The sequence below is a fragment of the Balaenoptera acutorostrata genome, chromosome 11 (assembly GCF_949987535.1).
Source record: "Balaenoptera acutorostrata chromosome 11, mBalAcu1.1, whole genome shotgun sequence".
Lineage (NCBI taxonomy): Eukaryota > Metazoa > Chordata > Mammalia > Artiodactyla > Balaenopteridae > Balaenoptera > Balaenoptera acutorostrata.
The window spans coordinates 12,418,818-12,439,315 of record NC_080074.1 but is presented as its reverse complement, the minus strand read 5'-3'; the positions used below and the strand labels follow the sequence as shown (position 1 = coordinate 12,439,315).

The 20,498-nt window shown below is 37.1% G+C and overlaps 1 protein-coding gene across 24 annotated transcripts in view; it reads right to left on the bottom strand.

Moving 5' to 3' along the window:
- RBFOX2 (RNA binding fox-1 homolog 2) overlaps positions 1–20,498 on the bottom strand; it is a 266,923-nt gene that overhangs the window by 45,184 nt on the left and 201,241 nt on the right. For all 24 annotated transcript variants that reach the window (XR_009009760.1, XM_057557138.1, XM_057557139.1 and 21 more), the window contains one exon: positions 18,400–18,624. Coding sequence is in view for 23 of the 24 variants with exons in the window: in XM_057557138.1 (XP_057413121.1) it covers positions 18,400–18,624 (225 nt within the window). In the remaining variant the exon portion in view is untranslated. The remainder of the gene's footprint in view (positions 1–18,399; positions 18,625–20,498) is intronic.

Genomic DNA, 20,498 nt, shown 5'->3' with positions numbered 1-20,498 from the left:
TGTCCTCCAATTGACAAAGGCAGAAACTAAGGCATGGAGAGGTTAAGTTCATTGCCCAAGGTCACATATTAAGTGGCAGAGTAGGAATTAAAAACCAGGTGGCCCAATTTCATATGCTAAACCACCCCCTTCCTAGCACTGCACTCATGCTCTCTTCTTTTTATCTCATTAGAATGGAGAACACGTGTGGATCCCATGCTCCACTTTCTCAGGACCCCCACCTGAAGGTGGAGGTAGGCATGGGGTAAGGGGCAGGGAAAGCTATACAAGAGGTGACGTGTATTCTATGCCTTGAGGGAACAGGAGCAGGTCAGGCCATGAAGGGGAGGAAAAGGAGAGGAAAGAAAACCAGCAAAGGCACACTGACATTTATGAAGGAAACAAAGCCAGAGAACTACTAAACTGATATTCAAAGGGGCTGAAAAGCAGATTTCTGTACATAGTGGAAATAGGAATAGGGAATATACGTTGGATGTAGTTAAATGAGATCCTATTTCCCATCTGTCATTCGCAACTTTAAGTTTACCTCACTATAGATTACTAATCGTTGAAACACACAAATCAGAGAGCAGAAGTAAATAAAAGTTTTTTAAGGCTATATCTTTGTGAAAAGTGGACAGTTAAACTGTTCTGAGAAAAATCTCAGTCAATACAGTGCTGGTTCGCTTTAGTTTCTGTTGTTAACTGCTGAGCAGCTTGACTGACTATATAAATAACCTCCCAAGGTTCTGTGTTTTTCCCTTCTGTGGTCATTTTCTGACCTAACTGATTCACTGGGCAGGGGATGAAACGGAAGAGGCTGGAGTCTGTGGACTGTTTACAGTGAGGACTAGCAGTGGTCCTGCTCAATGCAATCATGTGACTAAAGCCTATACATCCACTCTTCAGACATCCTGGCCTCCCCAGTGAGGGCTACTTCATTGAGGCGAAACCCAGGGCACTTGATACTGAAGAGCAAATCAGATTTGTAAGTCTCAAAACCTCATTCTAGAAGTGAGGACTAAAAAAAAAAAAAATTTTAAGTGACCTTTAAAAATTCTTGTAACTGGAAAATGGATTTAGTTTTCTGACTCCCCTACGAAACAATGGAAATATTTTAACTATTTATACATTGTGAACAAATGTTCTGTTATGGTCTGAAAAAGAACCCTGGGCAATACAAGATGAAGTACTACTTTCTAAGTCTCTATCATAATAAGACTTAATACATAATCTGAGATACTAAGGAATCTCTTGATTAATTCAGGAATAATATTTTGATTTATGGATTATCCATCTTCTCCAATATTTATTTTTCCTCTTGTTGTCTGTGAGTGTCTTCATTTCTTATTTTCACCTCTGTGAGGCTGAAGGGGGAAGAAAAGGAAAAGAGGAAATTAAATTTAGCAAAGTTTTCTTGAGAATCTGATTCATGTCTGAAAACATCTACCCTCCCATTTTAATGAGAGTTTGGGTATAGAATTCTAGGTTGGAAAAAAAAATCCTTCAGAATTTTAAAGGTAACTCTCAACTGTAGCCTAGCTTCCAGTGTTGTTGTTGAGAAATCTGAAGGCATTATGACTCCTGTCTCCTTGTATGTGACTTTTCCCCCACTCTCTCTGGTTTGTAGATTATCCAAATATGTCCAGTGCTCTAAAATTTCACAGTGACAGGATTTAATGTGGGTTTGTTTTATATTGTTCTATTTCTCTGAGAATTCTGTGGTCTCTTTTAAGCTGGAAATTAATATCCTTCAGTCCTGGGACCTTTTTTGAATTATTTTGCTGATGACTCCTACCCTATACATTTTGTCTTTCTCTCTTCCTGAAACTTGTATTATTAGATATTGGATCTTCTGAACTGATCCTCTAACTTTCTTATCTCTTGTATTTTCCATCTCTCTGTCTTTTGGCTCTATTTTCTGGGATATAAGTCCTTAATCCCTTATCTGAAAACTTTGGGACCAAATGTGTATCAGAATTCAGAATTTTTAGGATTTTTAGAAAGGCAGTAATGGTGTAAAACCGTATGTAACACTATCAATAAGATGTGGAGCAGTGATATTTCTGTAGCAAAATATATGCATATTCACATAAATGTGATAAAGACTATACATATGTTGTGAGTTTTGCTGCAAACTTATGAAAAAATTATTGATTTTCAGAACTTTACAGATTTTGGAATTGTGGATAAGAGACTGGAGACCTCTTTTTCTTCCATCTCATCTTTCAACCTTCCAATGAAGTTTTTTCATTTTGTTGACATGTTTTTAATTTCAAGGACTCATTTTTCTTCTCTGAACCCCCCATTCCCCTCACCTTTTATAGCAATTCAGGGACTTCCCTGGTGGCGCAGTGGTTAAGAATCCGCCTGCCAGTGCAGGGGACACAGGTTCGATCCCTGGTCCGGGAAGATCCCACATGCCGCGGAGCAACTAAGCCTGTGTGCCACAACTACTGAGCCTGTGCTCTAGAGCCCACGAGCCACAACTACTGAAGCCCGCGCGCCTAGAGCCTGTGCTCCGCAACAAGAGATGCCACCGCAATGAGAAGTCTGCGCACCGCAAGGAAGAGTAGCCCCCGCTCACCGCAACTAGAGAAAGCCCACACGCAGCAATGAAGACCCAACGCAGCCAAAAATAAAACAAACAAACAAACAAACAAAAACTAGCATTTCATTCTTGTTTAGTGGATGCAATACCTTCTCTTATCGCTCTGAGGATATAAATTATTGTTTTGGTAATTTCTGAGAAGAAAGGGGTTCCTTTTCTTCCAAATTTCTCTTTTTGTTAGTTTTTATTCTCTATTTTTCATGTTGTAGGTTTTCCCCAGGTATCTAGTAATCCTTGGTTGTCTTGTTCGTAATTAAGAATTGAAGTGGGGAAAGTAGCTAAAAAGTGACTGCAAGTTCTGAGTGGGTGGGATAGAGGGGCTTGATGACTTTGTGATTCATTCTAGGTTCAGTTAGGTAAGCAATTTCTTGGGGAACCCCCTGACTCATGCTTCTTTAAGTCCTTCCTCTTGAGTTAGGTTATCCAGAGAAGAGTTTCCCAAATCTAACTGGAGCCGTGTTTCTGAGAGAACTGGTTTCTAAAAAATTTTTATTTTTTGGTTATATTATTATTATTATTATTTTTGCCATGCAGCATGTGGGATCTTAGTTCCCTGACCAAGGATAGAATCCGTGCCCCCTGCAGTGTAAGGGCGGAGTCTTAACCACTGGACCACCAGGGAAGTCCCTGGAGTCATGTTTCTGAAATTCAAATTTTTGTGGTGTACACTGTATCATTTCTCAGCTTTCTCCCACTACTGGCTTAGGGATAAACTCATTTGGGTCTGCTAAGTTAGTTACTAATTGGCCATCTGCTTTCTAGCTTCCAAAATGATTAATTCTCCTGTTCTTATTTTTTATATTCCTAAAAACACACAGACACAACCATCATTTACTGTACTTTTAGAGGAAGCAAAATTAGATGGATGTATTCAAAAGTAACCTGAAACAAGTGTTTAATAAAATCTTATAATACTATATGCACATATCTTAATGAAAGCAGCAAAATAGGTCAACACAGCCTATATTTGTTTTGAGCTGACTTGTATAAAATATTTTGGGAAACAAGGCTCGTTTTCAAAAATAACCTTAGTGGAAAAAAAAAAAAATAACCTTAGTGTCTCAAGAAGGAAGAGCCTGCATTATAGCCCTTCTCCAACGCATACATGAAAGGCTGAGGTAGAACAAGCAGAGACCTCAGAAATGAGACATGGTAATCATCTTATAGCAAATCTATAAATACAAGATTTTTTCCTTTCTCTGTTCTTCAGAGCCTAGAACTACTTCAGATATAAGCTGAGGATGATTAAAATATTTTGGGATAAGGAGACATGACAACTAAGTGCAATGTGGGATCCTGGATTGGATTCAGAACAGAAAACTGGTGACTGAATAAGGTCTATATTTTACTTAATAATATTGTACAAACACTTCTTATTGCCGGGTTCTGAAAATTGTACTATACCTATGTAAGATGTTCACATCAGAAGAAGTTAGGTAAAGAATATGGAGAAACTTTCTGTACTCTTTTTGCAACTTTACTGTAAGTCTAAAACTATTTCAAAACAAAGAGTTTTAAAAGAAGAAAAAAGAATTTTGGGATGTCAGATTCTAAGCCCTACAGAATATTAGAACACAGAATGTTTAGTTGGTTTAAGACTATATACAGGCACAACTGTAGACAAATACTTTTGTTCATATTCAATATGTGGGTCAGACCACTTATAAAAGTCAGAAATGGGCTGAAAAGCCCATCTGTTTCAAACTGGTGGCATGGTGAAGAAAAAAAAACCCATTTAATCTAATAGTACTATTATCTATTCCCAAATTAGGAATAGTTTAATTTGTAAAGCTTTTTTACTTGCAAAAGGCCAGCCACAAAGTTTCATCTCCTGTAGCATTTTCCCTTAAGAGCTCATCGTTTTACGAACAAAAATATAAATGATTCCTAGTTGGGTTCAATTTCTTTTGGATAAGGGACTGGCCTTCAGTCAAGGTGTAAGTGAATCCTCCTCATAGGATGAATTAGATACTCTCACGATTTTATAAAATCAGTCACATATAGTGCAAGGGGCATGGGTTGTAAAAGCTGCAAAGTTTAAGACCAAACTTATCAAAGATAATAGATATTTCTATTAATTGCTAAAAGTAGGGCTGCCACATGAATTGCCACACAGTTCATACAGATTTGAAATTAAGCAATTATTAACGGAGTTCTTATTTGGGAAGATTCATATTGGTTTTCTTAAAGGGATCACATTAGACTCAAGATGAAGTTGCTCATGCAAATCCCCATGTCAGCAAACCAAAACTTAAGTTTCTATGCTCTGCTCTCCCAGAAAAGAAAGGCCTAGGTCAACCAATTAAGTTGTCTACTCAGCAGAAGTTACCTGACCCAAGACTCCAAGGCTCCAAGATTTTCCTTTGCTCCATATAAGGAAATGCTTTAACCAATCAGCAAATGCCCAGTTTAACCTCCTTGTTCCTGCTCCCTCTGCCTATAAAATCTCATCCTGTACAGCTTTTCAGAGCTTTCTTTCTTCCTTCCTTCCAACTGAAGTTTAGTTGATTTACAATATTGGGTTACTTTCTGGTACACAGCAAAGTGATTCAGTTATATATATATATATACACATACTGTTGTCTATCTATTTTATATATAGTAGTTTGTATCTTCTAATCCCAAACTCCTAATTTATCCCCTCCCTTTTCCCCTGATAACCATAAATTTGTTTTCTATGTCTGAGTCTGTTTCTGTTTTGTAAATAAATTCATCTGTATCATATTTTAGATACCACATATAAGTGATATATGATATTTGTCTTTCTCTTTGACTTACTTCACTTAGTATGATAATCTCGAAGTCCATCCATGTTGCTGCAAATGGCATTATTTCATTCTTTTTTATGGCTGAGTAGTATTCCATTGTATACATGTGCCACATCTTCTTTATCCATTCATCTGTTGATGGACATTTAGGTTGTTTCCATGTCTTGGCTATTGTAAATAGCACTGCTATGAACACTGGGGTGCTGTGAACATTGAATTACAGTTTTCTCCAGACATATGCCCAGGAGTGGGACAGCTGGATCATATGGCAACTCTATTTTTAGTTTCTTAAGGAACCTCCATAGTGCTATCCATAGTGGCTGCACTGATGTACATTCCCACCAACAATGTAGGAGGTCCCCCTTTTTCCACACCCTCTCCAGCATTTATTATTTGTAGACTTTTTAATGATGGCCATTCTGACTGGTGTGAGGTGATACCTCATTGTTTTTCTTTAAAAAATATTTATCTTATTTTCATGGCTGCGTCGGGTCTTAGTTGTAGCACGTGGGATCTCTGTTGCGGCACATGGGATCTTTCGTTGCAGAGTGCAGGCTCTTCGTTGCGGTGAGCGGGCTTCTTATAGTTGTGGCGTGCGGGTTTTCTCTTCTCTAGTTGTGGCGCGTGGGCTCCAGAGTGCGTGTGCTCTGTAGTTTGTGGCACGCGGGCTCTCTAGTTGAGGCACTCGAGTTCAGTAGTTGTGGCATGTGGGATTAGTTGCCCCGCGGCATATGGGAGTTTAGTTCTCTGACCAGGGAATCGAACCTGTGTCCCGTGCACTGGAAGGCAGACTCTTTACCACTGGACCACCAGGGAAGTCCCCTCATTGTTGTTTTGATTTGCATTTCTCTAATAATTAGTGAAGTTGAGCATCTTTTCATGTGCCTATTGACCATCTGTATGTCTTCTTTGGAGAAATGCCTATTTAGGTCTTCTGCTCATTTTTTGATTGGGTTGTTTTTTTTGCTGTTGAGTTGTATGAGCTGTTTGTATATTTTGGAAATTAAACCCTTGTCAGTTGCATTGCTGCAAATATTCTCTCCCAGTCCATAGGCTGTCTTTTCATTTTGTTTATGGTTTCCTTTGCTGTATAAAAGCTTGTAAGTTTGATTAGGTTCCATTTGTTTACTTTTGCTTTTATTTCTATTGCCTTGGGAGACTGACCTGAGAAACCATTACTATGATTTATGTCAGAGAATGTTTTGCGTATGTTCTCTTTTAGGAGTTTTATGATGTTATGTCTTATATTTAAGTCTTTAAACCATTTTAAGTTTACTTTTGTGTAGGGTGTGAGGGAGCATTCCATCTTCATTGATTTACATGTGGTTGTCCAGCTTTCCCAACACCACTTGCTGAAGAGACTGTCTTTTCTCCATTGTATGTTCTTGTTTCCTTTGTTGAAGAGTAATTGACAGTAGGTGTGTGGATTTATTTTGGGCTCTCTATTCTGTGCCATTGATCCATATGTCTGCTTTTGTGCCAATACCAGGCTGTTTTGATTACTGTAGCTTTGTAGTATTGTCTGAAGTCTGGGAGGGTTATGCCTCCAGCTTTGTTCTTTTTCCTCAGGATTGCTTTGGCAATTCTGGGTCTTTTATGGTTCCATATAAATTTTAGGATTACCTGTTCCAGTTTTGTGAAAAATGTCATGAGTAATTTGATAGGGATTGCATTAAATCTGTAGATTGCTTTGGGTAGTATGGCCATTTTAACAATATTAATTCTTCCAATCCAAGAGCATGGGATATCTTTCCATTTCTTTGAATCATCTTCAATTTCCTTTATTAACGTTTTATAGTTCTCAGCATATTCTTTCACCTCCTTGTCAGGTTTATTCCTAAGTATTTTATTTTATTTTATTTTTTGATGTGATTCTAAAGGGATTGTTTTTTTACTTTCCCTTTCTGATATTTCATTGTTAGTGTAAAGAAAGAAATGCAACGTTAATCTTGTATCCTGCTACCTTGCTGAATTCGTTTATCAGGTCTAATAGCTTCTGTGTGGAGTCTTTAGGGTTTTCTATATCATGTCATCTGCATATAATGACAATTTTACTCAGAGCTCCTTTCTATCTGCTAGATTGGATGCCACCGAATTCATGAATCACTGAATAAAGCCAATAAGAGCTTTTAAATTTACTCAGTTGAATTTTGTTAACAGTTTAAAATCTGCACAAAAGTGAAGTGTCATTAATTTTTCTATATCACACTATTTCCATTTTGAATGATTCAAATTTGTATTAAATAAGACTGATGTATTTTATACCCGAGAAAATCTAATGGAAAGGTCACTGCCCAAAATAGCTTTAAGGACATCTAAAGGATACATGTGTGTATACATGCTTCAAAAATCATAGAGCAATACTTCCCAAAGGGTAGAATGACAGTTCTGCAGGATGTTAACTGGTATTTTGTAGAAAATGAGTTTCATGGTCAAATAAATTTGGGAAATACTGGACTAAACAAAGTTAAAAGGTTTCCTATGAATTCTGAAGACAGAAAACTCACCTTTCTCCCTAAACATGTATTATATATACCATCCATTCATTCACTCATTCATTCATTTTTGTGGATCAAAATATAAAATTCACTTTGAAAAATACTGCTTTTATCAGAATGGCCCTTAGAGCACAAGCTCCCAAGGGTATGAGGGAAAACCATGGCAAAAGAGAAAAGAGATATATAATTGGACAGCCTGTTAATTTGTATTATTTTAACTTAAGAACTGCCTATAACACCTTCGTTGAAATGAAATAATTATATATCAATAAAATTATGGCTAATATTTATTGAACATTTGTTATGTGCCAGGCATTATACAAAGTACTTGCTATACATCTCCTCATTTAATCCTAAAACAACCCTATGAGTTAGGAACTAGTATCACCAGTTTTACAGGTGAGGAAAATGAGCATTAGTTATAATTCTCTCAGGGTTATACATTTAGCAAATGGAAGGAGCTGGGAGCTAAACCTAACTCAATCTAGTTTCCTAGCTCAAGCGCCCTAACCACAATATTATATAAATATAAACAGTTTTTTAAAAACAGCTTTAGAAAAAATTCAGTCTCTCCTGATAATATTTTAGAAAGTAAGTTGGGATACTTTTCATTATGTCATTTTACAGTGCCTTAAAGAAAAATTTGGTACTACAATCCATGAAGATCCATCAACTAGACTTGTTAGCATCTAAAATTTAAAGCAATTTTATAAATGTTTATAATGGAGTATATACTGGGTTAAAACTGGTGGAATTAGATCTTATGAATTCCTTCTTAAAGAGTACTCCTAACATGATAGAATATCTTTCTAAAAAGTGAAATCTTGGCTTATATACTTAGTTACTGAAAATCAGGGTAATTTCACAGTGCTAAAATAACATACCAAGAATACCTATGCATATAAAATTATTTTTTCCAGTGCTAACACCAAACACAATTTTGGGGGCATAAAAAATTGAATTTACATTTATGTAGAACAATTCCTTACTTGAGCAAAAGTTTAGATTTAGTTATTTTAAAGAGAAATGCTTAAGTATTTCTTCTGTGTATCTGAATATTGCTACAAGTCAAATTCTGAGAATCTAGTCTTATTTGGGCATTTAAATGTCAGCTAACATTTTCCCAATAAACTAGCAACTCAATTTTCTTCAGAAAATATCTAGTTCTATTTTCTCAGTGGGTCAAAGTGTTATAAAAAGAATTCTAAATGGCATCATTTGTATATGTAATATCACCATATATTATCCCAGGAAACAAAAACCAGTATCACAGTTAACAAAAACCACAGCAAGTCACCTATTTTTTTAAAACCACGAGTCAGAATTATGTAAAAATTATATATAATACAGAAACACGAGAGACAATAACCTCAATTTTTAAAAACTTTATACTTAACTGAATGATTCTTTAATATTTTAATATACACTTCAGAATGAAAGAAATCTGTAAGTATGTTCTAGTTGAAGTTCTTGGGTTTAAAGTTGAAGAGTAAGTGGAAACTAAGAAGATAAGACCATGTCTAGAGATGCCTTTTATTTTTTATAATTTACATGGGGAAGCAGAAAAAAAGCCCTTGACTTAAAGCAGATTTCCTGAGTCCCAGCTCTGTTTCGAGCTAGCTGTAACCTTGTTCAAGTCGCTTAAAACTGCTGACCTCTGCTGTAAAAGGAAGGTGTGAGATGATTTCCAAAATCTATTTTAGCTTTAAAATTCAGTGATTCTAAACAGAGTTTACCGACTTCAAAAGATAGTACAAAATATTTACGGAAAATGCACAACTCTTGTAGACAGGTTAAGAAAAACCGCACTAAGTTAATCATCAGTGCTTCTTTATTCTTACCCTAACACACAGGAGAGCAGCAAGGGCCAGTAGAGCAGAGTTATTACCGGTCTCAGAACTTTTCAGCTTCAGTTTCTTTTTTTTGAGGGGTGGGGTGGGGGTAGAATGGGTAATAATAATAATTAATAAGTAAATAAAAATAAATGAAGGCATGCAAGAGAAGAAGCAATAATCATAACTTAACAATATTAACAATTTGCTGAAAGGGTGTCTTGAGCCTTACATGAACCAAAGGGCAATTTTTCTCTACTGAAAAATATGCATGCCTGGCTCTGAGTATGGTTTTCTGCAGGAACTTTTGCATTTCAGACCAGGCTATAGTTTCCTCATCAATCCAGCTGTGAACTTGCCAAGCTGCTCATAGGCATCAACACCCCCTAGCTGGAGTGTATGAGTAATTACTAAATTTACGGATAAATCGGTAACCAGTGTGGGTAGTTTGTATAGTCTCATTGTCCTCTACTTTTTGTTATTTTAGGGGAAAATGAGAGCATCTCTTGGAAAAGTGGATGACTGCATGAATGAATCCTCTGTTGTCCCAGGCCTCTAATTCTAGCCTGGAGATGGAAGATGCTAATGATCATACCTACACTGCAGGCTAAAGGTAACATCGCCCAACAATACACAATATGAGAGAAGGATATGGGCCCCATTTTTACCATTATATACCAGAAGTCCTGGTGTGGGCAAATGGATCCACTGTTAAGTGGTATAACTTCCTGGCTACATTTGATGGGTCACCTATCTACAAGGCATCTTCAGGTAAGGGTCAGTGGGTAATTCCAAGGGAGGACGGTTAGACTGATCTTCTGATGGTAGAGAAATGCAAGGAAATCTGGCTTCAACTCCAGAGAAAGGATGTACAAAAAAGAGAAGAAACAGAGGATGATGAACAATATGGGGTCTGAGTCATCTTTACTTGGAGGTGTGCTCAAAGGCCCACCAATGAGGAGGGCTATAAAATCTACAGCAGACTATGATATAGCACGGCAGACCACTCAACTATTCCCTCAATTTAGATGCACCAACAACTCTGTTCAAATACTTCAAAAGATGTTACTGACTAGAAACTTACTCATATGCCTTTATAAGCTTCTTTTTTCATTCAAAAATCACTTACTAAGTGTCCGTTGTATATCATTGGGAGTAATAAGAAGAGGGCAAGTAATAGTTCCTGCCCTCAGGGAAAGTATGATCCAATAGGTCGGCAGAATATGTACACAAATATAAATCTTGTATCTGAAGATCACTCACCAAAGCTTATCTACTTCAAATACTTCGGCTATTTACGCCTGCTGGCATTTGGAAAATATCTAAACATACAGGAACTGAGGTCCTTTCTTCTCTGCAGGCAGGCTCAGTGATAATCAAGCCTCTGCAGACCCAGGTGGGAGACCCCTAACTGCTATCTCTCTTGCTAATGCACACTATGGGGCCAAATGACTGTCAAAACAAGCTCTCATCTTAAGAGTACAAGAAGCTTCTAGCCCAATGTTAAAATCAATTTCTAAAATATATTTTGGAAATAAAACTCCAGATTTCATTGCTCATTTCTCATTTTTATGTCAGAAATCCTTTCTTTTTGTTCTCTCCATCAACAAGATGGGACTATCCAACATAAACAAGATCTACTAAAATACAGCTGTAGCTCACAATAATAAAAAGCGCAAATAAATGACATCAACCAGGACAACTGATTTAAAAAGACGGTACAAGCAATTATCTCAAAGACCTATTTAAACAAGTAATCTCCAAAGCTTTTCTAATTTATTCTCACTACAATTCCGTCATGTAGGAATTATTACCTTCATTTGATAGGTGAGGAAACTGAAACTTGGGGGGTAAAATGATTTTATTCAAGATATAGTTATTGTAATAAGGATGAAAAATCTTTGACTCTGATCTCCTTATTTTACTCATCCAATCAGCTGTCAAATTCTGTTTATTCTATCTTCATAATTTCTCTTCATTTCCTCCTGTACATAATCACTGCAACCCCTAATCCAGAACCCCATTATCAACTCCAACCATAAGACCCTTTCCTAACCAGTCTTCCTGCTTCTCTATCTTGTACATGCAAGAGATTAATCTTCTGAAGCACAATTCTGCTCGCTTCCATTTCCTGCTCAAATACCTTTAATAAAGTAATTTCTCAGCCAGGCATTCAAATGCTCTTCCCAATTTGTACTCTCAAGTGACCTTTCTCCCACCTATTTCCCACTAGTCTCCACCAAGCACCCAAGCTTCAACCAAACGGAAACCCATGCTTTTATTCAAAGACATTTTGATCTTTCCCATCTCTCCAACTTTGCTTTGAGAAATGACTTTCCTAATTCTTCCCACCACCATCTAAACATGTCTGAATCCTAGTCACTCATAATACAAGGCCCAGATCAATGCCATCTTCACCAAGGAGCTCACTTCTCTCTCCTCAGACCTCCCATGGCACACCTGTATCTTCTTTCATTTTTTTCCCCAAGAAATATTTACTGAGTAACTATTAAGTGCCAGGTACTATGATAAGTCAGGGAATGCAAAAGAAGCTTACAGTTTAGTTAGGGAGACAGAAGTGAACAAAAAACATCACACCTTGTAAGTTCCACAAAAGGTGGTCAGCTCAGAAGTCTACCTGAGCCTAAATGAAGGATACATGAATTTGGCTTTGCCTAGGAAAGTCAAGCAGGGCTTCCCAGCAGAGCTAACACTTGGACTGAGAGGGAAAAGATGCACAAGCATCTGCTCAGAGGACCAGTGCATATATTCATGATCACTTTCATTGAGTTGGAGATGGGGAGTCAGAGTGGTAGACTGGAGAGTAAAGACTTTGAATTCCCCAAGTAGAAAAACAATAACATACCACAAAGGGCTATTTTATGAGCCACAATAAAATAGTGTTTGTGGAATCAAGCTTTAAACTGAAAAGTGTTATACAAATTTAAGATATCATTTATTTATAAATAACAATGCTTCTTATCTACCTTTTGAATTTAATTGGCTACAGGAATTACCAGACTCTTTTTATGAAACATATAAGTAGAAGGTAAAGGTTTAACAGAATAATTTATAAGGTTGTCAAATCTAGGTAGGTTTTACAATATACTGCTCCACTGCTCAATCGCTCTCTATACACACCCCACCTCCCCTCAGAAACACACACCCACACACAACTTCCAAAGGTAAAATGGCTTAAGAGCAGTGGATTCACACTCACAATTAAAAGGTACACTTAAAAATATAAGAAGTATCTTCAACCAGAGCTTCCTAATAATTTCCCATTTTATTGTTAGCAACTTCCTAAAATGACAGAACTTGTGTTCTGTTTGCAGGCACAACTCAAGGATTTTCCATTTTCTCCTCAGCACCAATAAATTCACAATCTATTCATAAGGATTCCTAATCTTATTTCAATACATCTTTAGAAACTCTAATTGGTCAATGTAATGCAAAATTATATAATGAATAGTTTCTAATATGGATGAAGAACAGAAGTCTTAACTATATATATTTATATTAAGGAACAGAGCTCGCCGCTAATACTGTCATTAGAGACACATAATCCGGGAATCTGAAACAATGGGAAATAGTGGCAATAGGGAAAAAAAGAGAAAGAGAAATGGGCAGTGGTGAGGAGAGGTGCAGTACAAACGGCCATGAAGTGATTCAAAGAAGGGACTTCTGGCTCTGATGGCACGAACAGGTCAGTGAATCCTCTCCTCAAAACAATAAGAAAACTTGTCAGTCATTTCAGGGTCCTTGAAATCAATCAGAGGCAGATAATAAATAGAGAAGTTTCTTGAAAAGTTGCTAGAGCTTTAGGGTAAAACCCGCAGGAGTCTACAAACTTATTGCCTGGGCCTACTCCAACTCATTAACCCCACCCTCTAATCCTCAGCTCTTCTGGGAGAGCTCTTCGGGATAGGGCTGGGCCACAAAAACCAGCAGCTTTGCTGCCAGAGGGGGCGGACTCGACTTGGGGTACTGGGGTGGGGGGCGCAGTAGAAAACCACAGACTTGTCCGCTAAAGTGGCAAACTTGGTAGGAACCTAACAGGGGAAATACAGTTCTTCTAGCTTGAGGCTGTGGTCTGATTGGGGTGAGTGGTGGATCAGCTAGAAATCTGAAGGGAAGATCCTGGAAATGAGAGAATAGTAGAATAACTAGATATGATCTCCTCACATCCCTGGCTGACTGTGAAAATATGCGGATGAGGAGGGGGAGACATAAGAGGGCCCAAAAGAAAGAAAAAGCCAAGGCATACTTGAGAACTGGCTGCACTGTGAAATGCACTTCCCAACCCAAAACCAGATCAGCAGAGGGTGGAAGCTTTCCACACTCCAGGTGCTTAAGCACAACTTATGCCCAAATCACTGGCTGACCAGTAGGCTATGGAGACACAGGGGTGACTCCCAGCCAGGCTAAAAAGTAAAAACGAGAATGAAAATCACTAAGCAGACACATCAGTGGCTGCACACCACAGAGGAGTCCACAGTTTAAGTACAGGCAAACTATTTAAAACACACACATATACACTCACCTACACCTCTCAAAAACAAAAACAAAACCAAAAAACGTTAGAGTCATTAAAATACATTACTAAAATGTCCAATTTACTAAAAAGTTACAAGACATGCAAAGAAACAGGAAAAGTGTGGCCCCGACTCAAGAAAACAAGCAGTAACTAGAAACAGGCTCTGAGGAGGCCTGGATGTTAGAGTCAGCAGGTGACTTCAAAGTAACAATTACAAATGTATTCAAAGAATTAAAGGAAATAAGATGACAAGTAAGGAATCTCAACAGAGATACAGAAATCCTAAATGAAAATTCCAGAGTTGAAAAGTACATTAACTAAAATAAAAATTCACTAGATGGGCTTAATAGCTGATTTGATATGGCAGAAAAAAGAAAGAGTAAACTGAAACAGATCAACAGAAATTATCCAATCAAAAGAATGGAAAGAAAGAAGACTGAAGAAAAATGAGTACAACCTTAGATTCTGTTTAGATTTAGCTTAAAAACAGACAAACAAACAGAATCTGAACCTGTGGGGAACAAGCATCCCCATTACTTGTAGCAAAAGTCTCAGGAGGAGGAAGAAAAGGAAAGAACAAATATTTGAAAAAATTACGTTCAAAAACTTCCCAATTTTGATGGAAAACAATCTATAGATCTCAAAATCGCAATGCACTACACGTACGATAAAAACAAAGAGATCTATCCTAGACATATCAGCGTCAAACTGCTCAAAGCCAAAGACAAACAAAGAAATCTTGAAGACAGCAAGAGAAAAACAACTCATCACATACAGGGGAACAACAACAGGATTAACAACTGACTTCTCATCAGAGGCCAGAGGGCTGAGGAGGTGGGGAGAAAATGTCAACCAAGAATTCTACAGCTAGCCTTCAAAAATGAAGACAAAATAAAGGTATTCCTAGATAAACAAAAACAGAAAATTTGTTTCAAGCAGACCTAGTCTACAGAAATACTAAAAGATGTGCTACCAGCTAAAAGGAAATGACATCGGAAAATAACTCAAGTCCATAGGAAGCTAAGAAAATCACTGGAAATGGTAAATTTCTTTAAAAATAGAAGATTTTTAAAGTAATAACTGTAATACTATATTATTGTACTTCATATATATATATATATATATATATATATATATATATATATATATATGACAATAACAGCACAAAGGATGGTGAGGGATAGAGCTATATTGGATCAAAGCTGCTATATTTTACCAGAATAACACACACACACACACACATATATACACACAGCCATCAGCAGGTTGTGATAACTCAAAGATGTAATCCTTGATCAAGAACTAAGAAAATACATAAATAACACAAATAAATGACTAATTTAAAAAAATCACAAAAGGATTTAGAAGGTACAGAAAGAATTATTTAACATAAATCAGTAAAGAAGGAACAATAAAGGACATGAGACATATAAAAACAAATACTAAAATGGCAGACATAAATCCACCCACATTAACAATTACATTAAATGTAAATAGACTAAATGCTCTGATAGAAAGGCAATAATTTTCAGACTGGAAAAAGAAGTAAGATCCAGATGTTATGTTTTTTACGAGAGACACATCTTAGATTCAAAGAGTTTGAAACAAAATGAAGGAAAAAGATGTCATTCAAATAGTAATCATAAGAAAGTTCAAGTAGTTATATTAATATCACACGAAATAGACTTAAGACAAGAAATATTAATAGAGACAAAGAGGGACATTTCATATTGATAAAAGGCCCAACTGGTTAGGAACATTCTGTAGGACAGACCACCTACTAAGCCATAAAACAAGTCTCACTAAGTTTAAAAAGACTCAAATCATACAAAGAATATTCTCTGAGCACAATGGGATTAAAGAAAAAAAACTTGAGACAACCTCAAACATTTGGAAATTAAACAACACACGTCTATGTAAACCAGGATCAAAGAAGAAATCATATGGAAAAATTTAAAAATATCTCAAACTGAATGAAAATGAAAACACAATATATCACATTTTATGGGATGTAGCTAAAGGGAAACTTAAAGGGAAAGGTATAGCTTTAAACACATATTAGAAAGGATAAAATTCTAAAATCAATGATCTAACATTGCAAGTCAAGAAGCTAGGAAAATAAAGACCAAATCAAACCCAAAGCAAGAAGAAGGAAGGAAATAGTAAAGATCAGAACGGAAATCAGTGACATATAAAAACAACAGATTGGGCTTCCCTGGTGGTGCAGTGGTTGAGAATCTGCCTGCCAATGCAGGGGACACGAATTCGAGCCCTGGTCTGGGAAGATCCCACATGCCGCGGAGCAACTAGGCCCGTGAGCCACAACTACTGAGCCTGCGCATCTGGAGCCTGTGCTCCGCAACAAGAGAGGCCGCGACAGTGAGAGGCCCGTGCACCGCGATGAAGAGTGGCCCCTGCTCGCTGCAACTAGAGAAAGCCCTCGCACAGAAACGAAGACCCAACACAGCCAAAAATAAATAAATAAATAAATAAAAATTAAAAAAAAACCAAAAACAACAGATTTTTAAAAAGGTCAATGAAATCAAAAGCTGGTTTTCTGGAACAAGCTGCAAAATCAATAAACCTTAGCTAGACTGACCAAGAGAAAAAGAGAAGACATAATTACCAAAATCAAGAATGAAAGAGGGGATACCACTACAGATGCTAAAGAAATTATAGAAAATGGGATTATTATTATGAGTAACTTTATACCAACAGAATAGTTAATTAAGATGAAATAGAAAAATTCCTAGGAAAACACCAATTACCAAAATTGACAACAAGAAATAGAAAATAGAAAAAAGGAAAGACTGATAACTAGTAAAGAAATACTTAGTAATTAAAATATCTCGATAAAGCCTCTGATTTATGTATTTTATTCTTTCTTTTTCCTTCTTTTCCAGTAGTTCTGTTAAGTCTGTGAGTTCATAATCATTTGAAGTGATCTGTATGATGTGATAACACACCTACTGTTAATTTATGACACTTCCTTTACTTGCTTACTAAGTAGTAAGAGATGAAGTCAAAGAGGTAGGCTGGGGCCAGGGATTAGTAAACCAAGTACAGAGTCTGGATTTTATTCCGTTAGGAAACCATTAGAGTCCAGCAGGAAAATAGCATTATTTTCATTAAAAAAAAAAAAAAAAAAAAAAGTATCTTGGCTGCTTTGTGGTAAGTTAGGCAACAGTAATATAGAAAATAAGTGAAGAGGTTTGGACTAGAGTGGTGACAATGATGATAAACACCTCACATGAATTAAACTCTTTTAAGTCTCCTAAAAGCCACTTGAAATAGGTGCTATTCATTTTACAGATGAGCAAGCCAAGGCAGAGAGATTAAATAACTGGCCAAAGGTCATACTGCTAAGTAGGAGTCACATTAGGACTCAGGCCCAAAAACTCTGGCGGAAGTGCTGAGCTCTTAATCATGCACACTATCCAGCTATGGTCTTAAGATGAAGAGAAAGAGGTTGAAGTAAGAAAATGTTCTAGAGTTATGGTGACCAAGACTTGCTAATGGACTGGATGTAGAGATGAAGGAAATAAAGAAATAATGACTCGTAGGTTTTGCCTGAGCAACTAGGTGAATTCAGTAGTATAATTACACAACAGAGAGAGCATATGAAATAGGAGGGAAAGGGGTCCTAGGACCCAACCCTGGAGCACCACAGCATTTAAAAGCTGAACAGAGAAAGAGGAACCAACAAAAGAGACCAAGAAAGAACTTCTAGTGCTTAGGAGGGAAACAGGGAAGCCAACAACTAAGTATTTCAAGGAGGAGGGGGGAGGCAATGTGTAGAATGCTGCTGACAGATTCTGTACGATGAGGACAGAGAAGGGACCGTGAGATTTTGCAAAATGAAGGTTACCTGTGAAGTTGAAAAGAGCAGCATCCTCCTAAGTTAACTCCCATCACTGTACTTACCTTGTTGTACTGTCTGTCCCATCTCTAGACTGTAAGCTCCTGGGCAATGACCGTGAGTTTTATGCTAAATCCTTATCTTCTAATTACAATGCTTAGAGTAGAACTGAAATTACATAAGCGCTATGTAATGCAATGTAAATGCAAAACTATTTCAAAGGGTTTTCTGGTGTGATGATTAAGAAGAAGATTTCAATACGACCGACCGAGGACGACACGCCGCCTTCTGCTCGCCACCTCATCACTCACATACCGTCAGAGATCCGTTCTGTGTGCTGGGTGAGTTGCTGCTCTGCTCCCCGTGGGCTTGCGTGCTTCCATAGAGGGTCAGGTTATGCTCACTGGTCTGGCCGGCATAGTCCTGAGTGTGTGGCACTCCGTATTCTGTGGGAATCCCATTTTGTGGAGGTGGTGGAAATGGGATGGTAGTAAAAGGCTGAACCATTGCGTCAGGAGTTGTTGTTGGCTCCTGGTTACCCTAGAACAAATAGAGAAAGAGAAAAGTAGGAGAAAAATTGACTTTAAATTCTCATCATATAATTATTTTTAAGGTGAGTGAACACAATTCCCTGAATATTCTCTCATTGCTCAGGTAGAATGGAACACTTACTTACTGCCTCAGGATTAGGGGAAATACTGCTGTGTGTATACCTATAGGTGTACATATGGAGACACACAAACACACCCAACTTCGGTCAATTTGTGGTTTCTAGACAGGTCCGTGACCATAGTAAAGTTGACTAGTTACCAGAGGGCCAAAGATCTTCCTTTACACCAAAAAATTTTAAATGCCAGGAAATTTCTCACAGAAGATAAATTACAAGAGTTGAAATTCATTTGGGCCATTAGTATTTTCTTTAGAACACTCTCTATCCCTTTAGTGATTCTTAGGGGAAAACAAATCAATTTCACTAAATTACAATTCATAGCAATACGTAGAATGACAGTATAAATTAAATTCTCAAAACCAGACAGTATAGACCTCTAGATTTTAAGAACACAGAGTTCAGCAGGAAGCATATTATTAAAAAAATGAACCTTTGGATTTCAAGGTAGAGATTTATTTAAGTCTTGGCTACTAGGTTAATAAAAAATAAACAAAAAACCCTTTCCTTAAATTAGAAATAGACAAAAAAATTCCCCAGACAAAAAAACTTGAGTTTTTCATAATTACTGCTAGCATTGCAAGGCTAGCAGGATACCTCTCCACATGACATCCATTCCCAGATGTTTACTTGGGATCCAGCGTGATACATGCAATATCACTAAAGAACATACAGTAACTACAGGAAATTGTTAGAAGCCATTTTGGCTCCACAGCCCCTGTCTTACTTCTGTTCAGTCTAAGTTCAGATACAAAAGAGGAGTTTAAACCTTGTGTAAGAGATTTCATGAAGCCCTCCCTTCTCAACAACTGACCTCCTGACCTACCATTTTATTCCAAAAAAGGTAGAGCCATTATTTTACTAAAGATATACAAGTCTGCAAAGTCTGGAGCCACTGTTCTTCTGGAAGTAGTTGGCAGAGATGGTCAAATGCTTAAAAATGTTAGCACTTTGCTAAGTTTCCCCCCCCCCCCATATTTTAGATAGCAAATCATTAGGGATCAAAGAAAACCCTCCTAGTCATGGGTATCACCTCCTTCAAACCAGGAAGTAATTATTCATTCCTCTTTCTCTCTCAGTCCCGGTTATCCTCTTCCCCCCTCAATTTAAGAAGGGATTCTCTACCCACTGAGAGTTGCAGGAAACTGAACTTCCAGCGGCACTGTCTAAACATCATCCCAGGTTTTCAACATTAACTTGATGGCCATTAAACTCATACTGTCACAAACAAAATGAATCCAAAACTGGAGAAAGATCTCACATTATTTTTAAAGGAAGGTTCAACCATCATTACTACAATGTGCATAAAATAAAACAGAACAAATGTACAAAGGCTGTTACAAATAGAGAAATATATAATCATAGATTGGAAAGCTGGATATTCTTAAGATGACCATGCATCCCAAACCCCACAAACACAATCAAAATCTCAGCAGGTACTTTTGCATAAATTGACAAGTTGTTATTAAAATTTATACAGAAGTGCAAAGGACCTAGAATAGTCACAACAATTCTGAAAAAGAACACAAATTGCAGGACTTACACTACCTGAGTTCAAGACTTATAAAGTGATGGTAATCAAAACAGTGTGGTACTTGGCTTAAAGACAATAGATAAATGAGATAGAAAAGAGTCCAGAGATAGACATAAACATTTACAGCGAATATTTAGGCATCAAGTCAATTCAATGGGGGGAAGGAAAGACTTTTTAATAAGTGAAAAACTGAGTACCCAATGGAAAAAAATA